Source organism: Acomys russatus, chromosome 16 (assembly GCF_903995435.1).
Source record: "Acomys russatus chromosome 16, mAcoRus1.1, whole genome shotgun sequence".
In the NCBI taxonomy this organism is placed as follows: Eukaryota; Metazoa; Chordata; class Mammalia; order Rodentia; family Muridae; genus Acomys; species Acomys russatus.
Window position 1 is genome coordinate 42,017,367 of NC_067152.1, and position 12,376 is coordinate 42,029,742.

The following is a 12,376-nucleotide window of genomic DNA, read 5'->3' on the forward strand; positions in this document are numbered from 1 at the left end:
CACCTCTGCCTCCCGAGTGCTGGGATTAAAGGCGTGCGCCACCACTACCCCTACCCCAGTGGTATAATGTCCAGGCATGGTGATGCACACCCTAATCCCAGCACTTGGGAGGCAGAGGCAGATGGATTTCTATGAGTTCAAGGCCAACCTGGTCTATAGATGGTGATCCAGACCAGGCAAGGGATACACAGTAAGATTATAAATCAAGTATAGTGACATATGCCTTTGCTCCTGCCAGCAAAGCTAGACAGATCTCTGTGATTTCTAGGCCAGCCAGAACTACAAAAAAATAGTAGACATATAATATGTTGATAGTAAACATACATATAAATTAAGTATTTAAATATTTAGGAAACAGGCTGGGCAGTGGTGGTGCACGCCTTAAATCCCAGCACTCAGGAAGCAGAGGCAGGTGGATCTCTGTGAGTTCAAGGCCAGCCTGGTCTACAAAGTAAGTCCAGGATAGTCAAGGCTACACAGAGAAAACCCTGTCTCAAAAAAACCAAACCTGGGCTGGAGGGATGGCTCAGCGGTTAAGAGCACTGATTGCTCTTCCAGAGGTCATGAGTTCAATTCCCAGCAACTACATGGTGGCTCACAACCATCTATAATGTGATCTGATGCCCTCCTCTGACCTGTGGACATACATGCAGGCAGAGCACTGTATACATAATAATAAATAAATAGATCTTTAAAAAACAAACAAACAAACAAATAAATAAATACGTAGGGAACAGTTTCTTTTTTTTTTTTTGCGAACAGTTTTTTAATGTAGGTACATATATTAACAGTAATATCCCTGGGGACTGAATGAATTATGTTTAGACTTCTTTTTTCTCAAGAAAGGGTTTCTCTGTGGGGCCCTGGCTGTCCTGGCACTCAGAGATCCTTCTGCCTCTGCCTTCCAAGTTCTGGGATTACAGGCATGCACCACTAACACCTGGCATGTCTAGACTTTTTCAAATCCCCTTCATAAACATGTATGTCTTAGATTACCTCCAGTTTTTCAGCAAGGAGTCCCTCTGTGCCCCCAGATCTCAGTCTCATCTGCATGAGTTCATTGATAGCTGACTGGTCCCCTGAGAGAGAGACAGGGAGAGAAGGGAATCTTTAAGGGTTTTCTGTGTTCTCTTGACAACCACTCAATTTAATTCAGACCGATAGTCACTTCTCTAGTGAAGCAGACTACACCACAGCAGGCAGGAAGCAAACCACACCACAGCGGGCAGGAAGCAGACCACACTACAGTGGGCAGGAAGCAAACCACACCACAGCGGGCAGGAAGCAGACCACACTACAGTGGGCAGGAAGCAGACCACACCGCAGCGGGCAGGAAGCAGACCACACTGCAGTGGGCAGGAAGCAGACCACACTGCAGTGGGCAGGAAGCAGACCACACTGCAGTGGGCAGGAAGCAGACCACACTGCAGTGGGCAGGAAGCAGACCACACCGCAGCGGGCAGGAAGCAGACCACACTGCAGTGGGCAGGAAGCAGACCACACTGCAGTGGGCAGGAAGCAGACCACACTGCAGTGGGCAGGAAGCAGACCACACTACAGTGGGCAGGAAGCAGACCACACCGCAGTGGGCAGGAAGCAGACCACACTGCAGTGGGCAGGAAGCAGACCACACCACAGCGGGCAGGAAGCAGACCACACTACAGCGGACAGGAAGCAGACCACACCGCAGCAGGCAGAAAGCAGACCACACCGCAGTGGGCAGGAAGCAGACCACACTACAGTGGGCAGGAAGCAGACCACACTACAGTGGGCAGGAAGCAGACCACACTACAGTGGGCAGGAAGCAGACCACCCTGCAGTGGGCAGGAAGCAGACCACACTGCAGTGGGCAGGAAGCAGACCACACCACAGCAGGCAGGAAGCAGACCACACTACAGTGGACAGGAAGCAGACCACACCGCAGCAGGCAGGAAGCAGACCACACTGCAGTGGGCAGGAAGCAGACCACACTGCAGTGGGCAGGAAGCAGACCACACCACAGCGGGCAGGAAGCAGACCACACTGCAGTGGGCAGGAAGCAGACCACACTGCAGTGGGCAGGAAGCAGACCACACCACAGCGGGCAGGAAGCAGACCACACTACAGCGGGCAGGAAGCAGACCACACTACAGTGGGCAGGAAGCAGACCACACTGCAGTGGGCAGGAAGCAGACCACACCACAGCAGGCAGGAAGCAGACCACACCACAGCAGGCAGGAAGCAGACCACACTGCAGTGGGCAGGAAGCAGACCACACCACAGCGGGCAGGAAGCAGACCACACTACAGTGGGCAGGAAGCAGACCACACTACAGTGGGCAGGAAGCAGACCACACTGCTGTGGGCAGGAAGCAGACCACACCACAGTGGGCAGGAAGCAGACCCACCACGCAGCGGGCAGGAAGCAGACCACACTGCAGTGGGCAGGAAGCAGACCACACTGCAGTGGGCAGGAAGCAGACCACACTGCAGCGGGCAGGAAGCAGACCACACTGCAGTGGGCAGGAAGCAGACCACACCGCAGCGGGCAGGAAGCAGACCACACTGCAGCGGGCAGGAAGCAGACCACACCGCAGCGGGCAGGAAGCAGACCACACCACAGTGGGCAGGAAGCAGACCACACCGCAGCGGGCAGGAAGCAGACCACACTGCAGTGGGCAGGAAGCAGACCACACCGCAGCGGGCAGGAAGCAGACCACACCACAGCGGGCAGGAAGCAGACCACACCGCAGCAGGCAGGAAGCAGACCACACTGCAGCGGGCAGGAAGCAGACCACACCGCAGCGGGCAGGAAGCAGACCACACCACAGCGGGCAGGAAGCAGACCACACCACAGCGGGCAGGAAGCAGACCACACCACAGCGGGCAGGAAGCAGACCACACTACAGTGGGCAGGAAGCAGACCACACTACAGTGGGCAGGAAGCAGACCACACTGCTGTGGGCCCTCAACACCATCTGCTCTGAAGATGAGTATTTTCGAAATGAACCTGAATGGAGCCTTGCAAACACTGGAAACAGTGGTGGCTGTATGTCATATCACTGGTGTAAATTCTCATGAGCTCAATGCCAAGCTGAGTCCTAAGATTAATTATGGCCTGTGAGAAATTATGGTATGCTAATGTGGGCTCAACTGTACAACAGCACTTCCCTGGTGGGGCTGGAGATGGCTCAGTGGTTAGCGTGTCTGCTGCGTTTACAGAGGCCTGGGCTCAGTTCCCAGCACAGCGTTTTCAGGTCACAGGGACCATGAGAACGCTCTGATCTTTCACTTCGTCTCACTGTCCAGCTGAAGCTCCTCCCAGCAGTCACAGAGGACACTGGCTGCAAACTCTTAATTGTTCTCAGGGGTAGAGAAGACAAAAGGACACCAGCAAAACCAAAGAGCTGGAGATCTTTCTTTTTTCTGGTTTTTGGAGACAGAGTTCCTCTGTGTAGCCTTGGCTGTCCTAGACTCACTTTGTAGACCAGGCTGGCCTCCAAGTGCTGGGATTAAAAGCGTGCGCCACCACGCTGGCAGTCTGTAGATTAGAGCAGGGCTGTCAGACAAGCACTGTCGTGTGTGTGTGTACACATACGTGTACACATGCATGTATCTGTGTGTATGTGGGTTTGTGTGCCACACTGCACATCAGACAGCTGTACTTTTTACGATCATCAAAACTGAGGCCAAATCAGGTGTGGTGGTGCTGGCCTTTAATCCCAGCCAGTGGGAGGCAGAGGCAGTTGGGTATCTATAAGTGTAAGGCCGGCCTGGTCTACATAGTGAGTTCCAAACAGTAAAACAAATATCCTCAGGCCATGGTGGATGTTAAAAGACAGGGAAAGTCACATGTGCCTCCCAGCAAGCCAAGTCAGATGAGGGGCACGTGATGGCGCCTGCTCACCAATGTTATATGCGCAGTAGCGGATGTTGGGGGAGATCTCCTCTACACGCTGGTTGTACAGCACAGCCTGCTCCTCTGTGAATGCACTGGCAAGCTTCTCATAGATAGTTCTGTAAGCAAAGAAATGTCAGACATTATGGCAGCCATGTTTTAAGAAAACAAACTCACAAGGACCATGTGGCCAAAATCAAAACACAGCATTCTGAAGGTGGTGCGTTCTAGGGATGAAAGAGGACAAAGGAACTGCCCTGACTCCCAGGACAACAGTTGTAGGGTTTTGCAGCCTAAGTGGCTGTAGCTGAAGCCAGTCATCGAGTCTGGACTGCAGGACTTACTTGCATTTGTTAAAAGCCTCAATGGCGGCTTTCCATTCTTGATGTTCAAAGCGCAACATTCCTGAGAGGTAAGCTGTGTAGGCCTGCAGGAGGATGGAAAGAACGGGTAACGAGAGCTCTTCAGATGTGCTTTTGTGTGCTATGGGGGGAACCAGGGCTCTGTGCACACTAGGCAGGCATGCTACCACAAACAGTTGCTTCAGCACAAACCAACAATGTTCTAGCCCATGGCTTCCAACACCTGCATGGTGGCTGACTCTCTCCCACCCTCCCTCCCTCTCTCTCTTTTGGAGACAGGGCCTCACTATGCAGCTCTGGCTAGCCTGGAATCCACTATGAAGACCAGAGAGGACTTCAAAACTTCAAAAACCAAGGCACAGCTCAAGGCAGAGGACCTTATTCCGAACGGCATCTACATCTGGTCACTTCACTTCACTTAATAACCAGTTCTAGACTGTTCCATAAGCATCAGAGGTTCAACACTGAGCCTTTGAGATGCTCAGTAGACAAAAGTGTTTCTGTGAAAGCCTCAATGTGATCCCTGGAACCCAAAGCCCAAGGTGTTTTTCCTTTTCCTTACTTCCACAAATGTGTCACTGCACACGCGGGTGCATACACACACACACACACACACACACACACATTTTGTTGTTGCTGTTAACATTGGGTATCTATGCCAGGCATGACACTGCACACTTTAAAATCCTAGAGCACTCAGAGAGTGAGGCAGGAGTGTGAATGTGATGCCAACTAGGAGGAAAAACCTTGCATTCTCCCACTCCCTGAAGAAGAATAGCCGAGCACATGATTGTAATCTCAGCACTTATTCAGGCTTGTCTATAAAGTAAGCCCAAGTTACGTAAGGCCCTGTTTTAAAAACAAAACGCCTTTAATCCCAGCATTCGGGAGGCAGAGGCAGGCGGATGGCTGTGAGTCCGAGGCCAGTGTGGTCTACAAAGTGAGTCTAGGACAGCCATGACTACACAGAGAAACCCTATTTTGAAAAACAAAAAACAAAAACAAACAAACAAACAAACCAAAAGCAGTGCTGGAGAACTGGTTCAGTGGCTAAGAGCACTGGCTGCTCTTCCAGAGGACCCAGGGCCAATTCCCAGCACCCCCATGGCTGTTCACAACTGTCTGTAACTCAGTAGCAACATTTTCTTCTGGCCTCCATGGGCCCAACCACAGATGGTGTGCACATACATACATGCAAGTAAATCATCCACACAAAATACTTTTTAAAACCCAAACCAAGGCCGGGGGTGGTAGTGCACTCCTTTAATCCCAGCACTCAGGGGGCAGAGGCAGGCGGATCACTGTGAGTTTGAGGCTAGCCTGGTCTACAACATAAGTCCAAGACAGCCAAGGCTACACAGAGAAATGCTGTCTTGAAAAATAAACAAACAAAAAAGATAAAAAATAAAATTTTCTACCTATGCACTAAAAGAAGCCTGAAGTCTGATTTTAATCAAGCAATTACAGCTAATTATAAAAAAACCGGAGACTGAAAAATAAGAGAGACTAACTCATTCTTTGAAAGGAAGATCTGAGCTGCAGCTCAGTGGTCGAGCCCGTGTCCGGCCACGGAACCTGCAGTATAATGTAAGAAGCTGCTGTGGTCCTTTTTAAGTCACGTGTCTGATCTCCACAATAAAGTAAAACTGGGTGTTAAGACAGTGACCTGAGCCTCTAGCTTGGTCTTGGCGTCCACGCGGTTGCTCTCACACAAGCGTTCCAGTTCCTCAGCATGCTTCACAGCTTTGCGAAGGCGAGACAGCAAGTGGAACCGTTTTCGGGGCTCAGTGTTGGCTTCCTGTTTCAGCTGCATGGCATAGCTCCAGGCTCTTTCTGCATCCATCAGAACCAGCAGCAAGTACCTACAACAGCGGGAAGAGTGAACAAGAGAGGCCAGGAGACCGCGCCAACGCATGCCTCTCCTCCCATCTGTCCCTCTCTCAGGAGTCCTCACAGAACAAGCCCCAAGTCAGCATCTCTGGTACCATGAGGCTCCACCTCACATCGCTAGTCACTAATGGATACATCTCACTGAAAAGTCTCTACCCCCTCAAATTAGGCCAGCCTAGCACAGGACCAGTCAGAAACCAAGGGCTTAAGTGACAAGGTATTCTGTTGGGCATAGTGGTGCTCACTGGTAACTTAAGAAGCTGAGGCAGGAGAATGATAGGGTCCAGGAAAGACTGGGCTACAAAGTGAGGCCCTGTTTCAAAGCAAGCAAGCAAGCAAGCAAACCAACATAGAAAACCCTCAGAGGGACAGTTATGTTGAAGTGCTAGTGCCTGCTCGGGAGAACGGGGTCTTCTAGCTGTATGACTGCGGGACACAAACCTTTCTGCACCTCACTCTGCACTAACATACCTAACACAGCTGCGGCTGGCACTTCCTGAGGGGTCAGTAACTACGTCTGCCATGATCCTCAGCAATCTCTAAATTGCTCTGATTATTATTACTTTCCTCTTTTTCTTTTTCTTAAGATTTTATTTTTTTCATGTATATGAGTGCTTTATTGCCCACCAGAAGAGGGCATTAGAGGGTGTAGATGGTTGTGAGCCACCATGTGGTTGCTGGGAATTGAACTCAGGACCTCTGGAAGAGCAGACAGTGCTCTTAACCACTGAGCCATCTCTCCAGTCCCTTTCCTCTTTCTTTTAATGGGAATTAGACTTAGAGCCAGCCTCATGGACAGTGTCAAAGTCCTCTCTCCACACCTGGGCTATGTTCCCAGTCACTTATGTTTGTTTTGTTTTGAGGCAGGAGCTCACTAAGCAGATCCTCCTGCCTCAGCCCCCCCCCCCCCCAACTAGCTGGGATCACAGGCCTGCTCCACCAGCCCCAGCTCTTTAATCTTTTAAAAACTTTGCCCAACCAAAATAAAGGATCTTGGGGCTGAAGTGTGGCTCAGTGGCAAAAGGCATCACAAAACCTTTATCAGAAGCAAATCTAATTTTCATTTTGGACCTCTTTTTTTTTTTTTTTTTTTTTTGGTTTTTCAAGACAGGGTTTCTCTGTGCAGCCTTGGCAGTCCTGGACTCACTTTGTAGACCAGGCTGGGCTCGAACTCTCAGCGATCCACCTGCCTCTGCCTCCCAAGTGCTAGGATTAAAGGTATGTGCCACCAATGCCTGGCTTACTACCCAGCTTCTTATTGTGGTGCAGGGATCCAAATTCAAGTGCACATGCTCACATGGAAGCTGTCTCTCCAGCCTTAAGCCTAATCTATACAACCAGGCAGGAAGAAAACCATCTGGTCTAAACTAAAGTTCCGGAAACTGATTCCCCGGAGATGCTCGATGCACATTACTTCACAGACTGATCTTTCCTTGTGGGGAGGGGGCAATCTGAGATAGGGTCTCCTATAGCTCATGTTGCCCTCAAATTCACTCAATAGCCAAGGGCATGACCCTGAATTCTTGATCCTCCTGCCTCCATTTTCCAAGCGATGGGATTATGGGTATGTATGCTACCATGGGGATCACAGCCAGGGTCCTGTGTACGCTAGACAGGCACTGCAGCAACTGGAGCAAAGCACAGCCATCCCAGCGTTGCTCTGTTCTGCTCAGAGGACACATGAGAGAGTGCAAGGGCTGGGTGTGCTGCTGGGCACTGTTGAGTCCAAGTGACAGCAAGATGGACTCAGAGCCTGGCACCTGTTATCAGTCAGGAGCTCCTCCGTTACTTTCTTCCCAGTGAATTTGTGTCTGTTCCCCATCTTAAAGTTGAGTGTTTTCCGGAGTCTTCTTTGTCTTCGAGAACAATAGCCCCTGTGGTGAAATATAAAACCAGAACCATTCAGTCAAGCCAGTGGGACTTTGGACCAAAGAGTCTATAACACAGCAAGGACTATTTATGGTGACTACTGACATCATGTCACCTGCCCAACAACTACCCAACCAGCACACACTGGCCACTGCAGCCCAAGCAGGCCTGGAGTTCACTGCATAGCCCAGGTTGACCTCAAATCCCAAGTAAATCCTCCTGCCTCCACTTACCAAGTGTTAAGATTACATGTTTAAGCCACATATCTTGCTTAAAACATTTAAATATTGCCCTATCAGCACACTTTTTTTTTTTTTTATTTTACAGATTTTATTTATTTATTACTAAGACTACAGTGCTCTGCCTGCATGTATACCTGCATGCCAGAAGAGGGCACCAGATCATATTACAGATGGTTGTGAGCCACCATGTGCTTGCTAGAAATTCAACTCAGGACCTCTGGAAGAGCAGTCAGTGCTCTTAACCTCTGAGCCATCTCTCCAGCCCCCAGCACACTTTTTAGAAAGATTTTGTTTAGTTTTGTTTTTCGAGACAAGGTTTCTCTGTGTAGCCTTGGCTGTCCTAGAATCACTTTGTAGACCAGGCTGCCTCCCAAGTGCTGGGATTAAAGGCGTGCGCCACCACGCCCAGCTTAGAAAGATTTTTTAAAAATGTTTTTGTGTATGGAATGTTTTACCTACATGTATGTCTGCACCACTTGTGTGCTTTGTACCCTCAGAAGCCAAAAAAGGGTGTTAGATCCCTTGGAGTTGCAGTCAGTTATGAGCCATTAACTCAAATCTGAGTCCTCTGGAAGGACAGCCAGTGCTCTTAACTCCTGAGCCACCTCTCCAGCCCCCAAAATCAGTCTTAAAAGCTTCCAGGGGGCTGGAGAGATGGCTCAGCGGTTAAAAGCACTGGCTGCTTTTCCAGGGGACCTGGGTTCGATTCCCAGCACCTGTATGGCAGCTCACAACTGTCTGTGGCTCTGAGATCTGACACTCTCACACAGACATACATGTAGGCAAAAACACCAATGCACATACAATAAAAATAAATAAATTATTTAAAAAAAAAAAAAAAAAAGGGCCCAGGATACAGACTACTAAACACAGGAGCCATCATGGTTGGCAGTGCACACACAGCACTCAGAGATGGAGGCACAGCGGTGCACACACAGCAGTCAGAGATGGAGGCACAGCGGTGCACACACAACACTCAGAGATGGAGGCACAGCGGTGCACACACAGCACTCAGAGATGGAGGCACAGCGGTGCACACACAGCGCTCAAAGATGGAGGCACAGTGGTGCACAGACAACATTCAGAGATGGGGGCACAGCGGTGCACACACAGCGCTCAAAGATGGAGGCACAGCGGTGCACACACAACACTCAGAGATGGGGGCACAGCAGTGCACACACAGTGCTTGGAGACCGAGGCAGGAGGAGCAGGGGTTCAATGCAGACCTTGTCTACACAGTCAGCCTGAGCTATCTAAGACCCCCATCTCAGAAAGGCCCAAGTAAACAAGTAATGAAGTCTACACCTAAAATCTATGAAAATGTCCATGGTACCTGCTAATCTCTGGGTCTCTAAGGTAACAAAAAAGTTCTGCTGTTATAACTGTTTATAAATTCATATGCTATGTGGAACTCAAAAAAAAAAAAAAAAAGAATGGAGCTAGCCCCGTGCATTAGACTGGGGGAGGAACACCAAATAAGGGGTATGTAATTACAAGCTTTTTATTAGGTAGCTCGCTAGAGTACAGTTCAACTTTTGTTGCTAGAAGGAAAAAAGAAAAGAGAGTGAGAGACAGCCCCTGTGGAAGTGTGGCCTGCATGTGCACAGCTGTGGAGTGGTGCCAGTTGCAGTGCCAGACAAGTCCAGAGCTGCTCAAGTCCCTAGATAAGGACAGCAATAATGAGCTCTGTTTACTCGCAGCAACTGCAGGCTAGTGAGGCCGTTTCCATGAGAGCCTGCTGTGTAAGAAAATGCGGAGTGGAGCTGCTCCCAGCTATCATCACGCAGCGCCTGATTAAACACCGTCATGCTCAAATCATGAGACTAGACAAGAAACAAGCGCAGACCTAAGACAGTGCTTGAAGCATTTTCTGCAGTAAGGGAGCAGTTTACCACATGCGACTTTTCACAGCTTATGCTGCCTTACCCAAGAGTCTGAACTTATTCTTGGAAAGGGACACACCTGCACCATGCACACACACAGGCAAACCCTTCCTGTAGCTATGGAGTTATTCTACAGAGTGATAACCCTAGAGCAATTCTCTAACTGCCTGACCTCCTATCCTCTGCTTCCTCACTCTACCCCACTTGGCCTCTAACCATGGTAACTCCTCCTACGATGCCATCAGTAAGACCAAAACTGGGGCCAGGGAGAAGGCACGGTGGGTAAAGATGTCTGCTACCATGCCAACGACCTGACTTCCACCCTTGAGACTCACATGAGAGAAGCGACTTCCTCAAGCTGTCCTCCACAGCTGCGCCTCGGCAAGCACACACCATATACAAACAATGTGAACACAAAATAAATAAAAGCCTTCTAAAAAACAAAGAACCAGAAAGATGGCTCTGTAGTTAAGATTTCTTCCTATTCTTCCAGAGGACCTGTGTTCAGTTCCCAGCAGCTCATGGGTGGTTCATAGCCACCTCTAGCAGTCACTCTATTTCCAGGGGACCTAACACCCTCCTCTGGACTCCATGGGCACCTGCCCAGGAGAGAGCTTCAGATTCCCTGGAACTGGAGTTCCAGACAGCTGAGCAGCTGAGAGCCAACTTGCCAAACCAGCCCAAGCCACATTGTGAGAAGCTGCCAAAAAAAAAACAAAAAAAAAAAAAACAAAACCCTAGCCGGGTGTGGTGGCACACACCTCTAATCCCAGCACTCGGGAGGCAGAGGCAGGGGGATCGCTGTGAGTTCAAGGCCAGCCTGGTCTACAAAGTGAGTCCAGGACAGCCAAGGCTACACAGAGAAATCCTGTCTGGAAAAAAATAAAAAATAAAACAAAAACAAAAACAAAAAAACAAACAACCTGAGACTGCCAGCATGGAGAGCAACACCCGTATGGCCAGCCTGAGGTAAGCTGACTTTAAGACTAGCCTGGGCTACATAGCAATTCTGAGGTCAGCCAGTATTATATTGTGAGACTCTCTCAACAAAACAACGAGAACATAATAAGCCAGGTGCTCACCTGTAAACCAAGCAGTTGGCAGGTGGCAGAAGACAGCAAGCTGGAGGCCAATGTAGACTATATAGACCCTGGCTCAAAACAACTTAGCCAAACTCCATACCCAAAACAGACATACTCTAAGGTAGGGCTTAGTAATAAAGTTCCTGCCAAGTGTGCAACAGCCCTGGGCTCAATCCCAAAAAAAATGAAATCAAGTTTCATTTGAAAAGGGTACATTCAGCTGGGCTGCGGTGGCAGCAGCACACACCTTTAATCCCAGTACTTGGGAGGCAGAGGCAGAGGCCAGCCTGGTCTACAATGCGAGTCCAGGATAGCCAAGGCTACACAGAGAAACCCTGTCTTGAAAAACAAAAAACAAAAAACAACAAAAAAAGAAAAGGGTACATTCTATTTTTTTAAAGATTTATTTATTTATGTACATTTATATTTATGCATGTCTACATGTACACCTGCAGGCCATAAGAAGACACCGGATCTTATTATAGATGGTTATGAGCCACCATGTGGTTGCTGGGAATTGATCGTAGGACCTTTAGAAGAGCAGACAGTAGCCGGGCGTGGTGGCGCACGCCTTTAAACCCAGCACTCAGGAGGCAGAGGCAGGCGGATCGCTGTGAGTTCGAGGCCAGCCTGGTCTACAAAGCGAGTCCAGGGCAGCCAAGGATACATAGAGAAACCCTGCCTCGAAAAAAAAAAAAAAAAAAAAAGAGCAGACAGTGCTCTTAACCTCTGAGCCTTCTCTACAGCCCCTAAAAAGGGTACATTCTATTATATACAAAAATCTGACTACAGTATGCCTGGCTTAATAAGGAAAGACTGGGGCCAGTCATGTCAGAGCCCACCTGAAAGGGTTTCTGCTGACCAAGCCTGAGTCAAAATAAGCATCAAAATAGTTTATAAGTCATAAAATATATTGGACCCTGTAAGCACACACAAAATATACATCAACACACTAAGAGCCTAGCAAAAATGTATATTTCAAAGTTTTCCCCATAAAATACTTAGGAAAAAATACAAAGTAAAAAAGAGTGGCTTTGCAGGGAGAATCTCCCAACCTTTCTTTAAAAAAATATTTATTTATTTATTATTATGTATACAGTGCACTGCTTGCATGTACTCCTGCAAGCCAGAAGATGGCGCCATATCACATTATAGATGGTTGTGAGCCACCA

The 12,376-nt window shown here is 49.0% G+C and overlaps 1 protein-coding gene across 1 annotated transcript in view; it reads right to left on the reverse strand.

Moving 5' to 3' along the window:
* The window catches only part of Srp68 (signal recognition particle 68), a 31,256-nt gene that overhangs the window by 16,338 nt on the left and 2,542 nt on the right, over positions 1-12,376 (reverse strand). The window contains exons 3-7 of the mRNA XM_051159087.1: positions 7,889-8,002; positions 5,905-6,100; positions 4,221-4,303; positions 3,886-3,995; positions 997-1,079 (exon numbers count right to left, since the gene is read on the reverse strand). Of these exons, the coding sequence (XP_051015044.1) occupies positions 997-1,079; positions 3,886-3,995; positions 4,221-4,303; positions 5,905-6,100; positions 7,889-8,002 (586 nt within the window). The remainder of the gene's footprint in view (positions 1-996; positions 1,080-3,885; positions 3,996-4,220; positions 4,304-5,904; positions 6,101-7,888; positions 8,003-12,376) is intronic.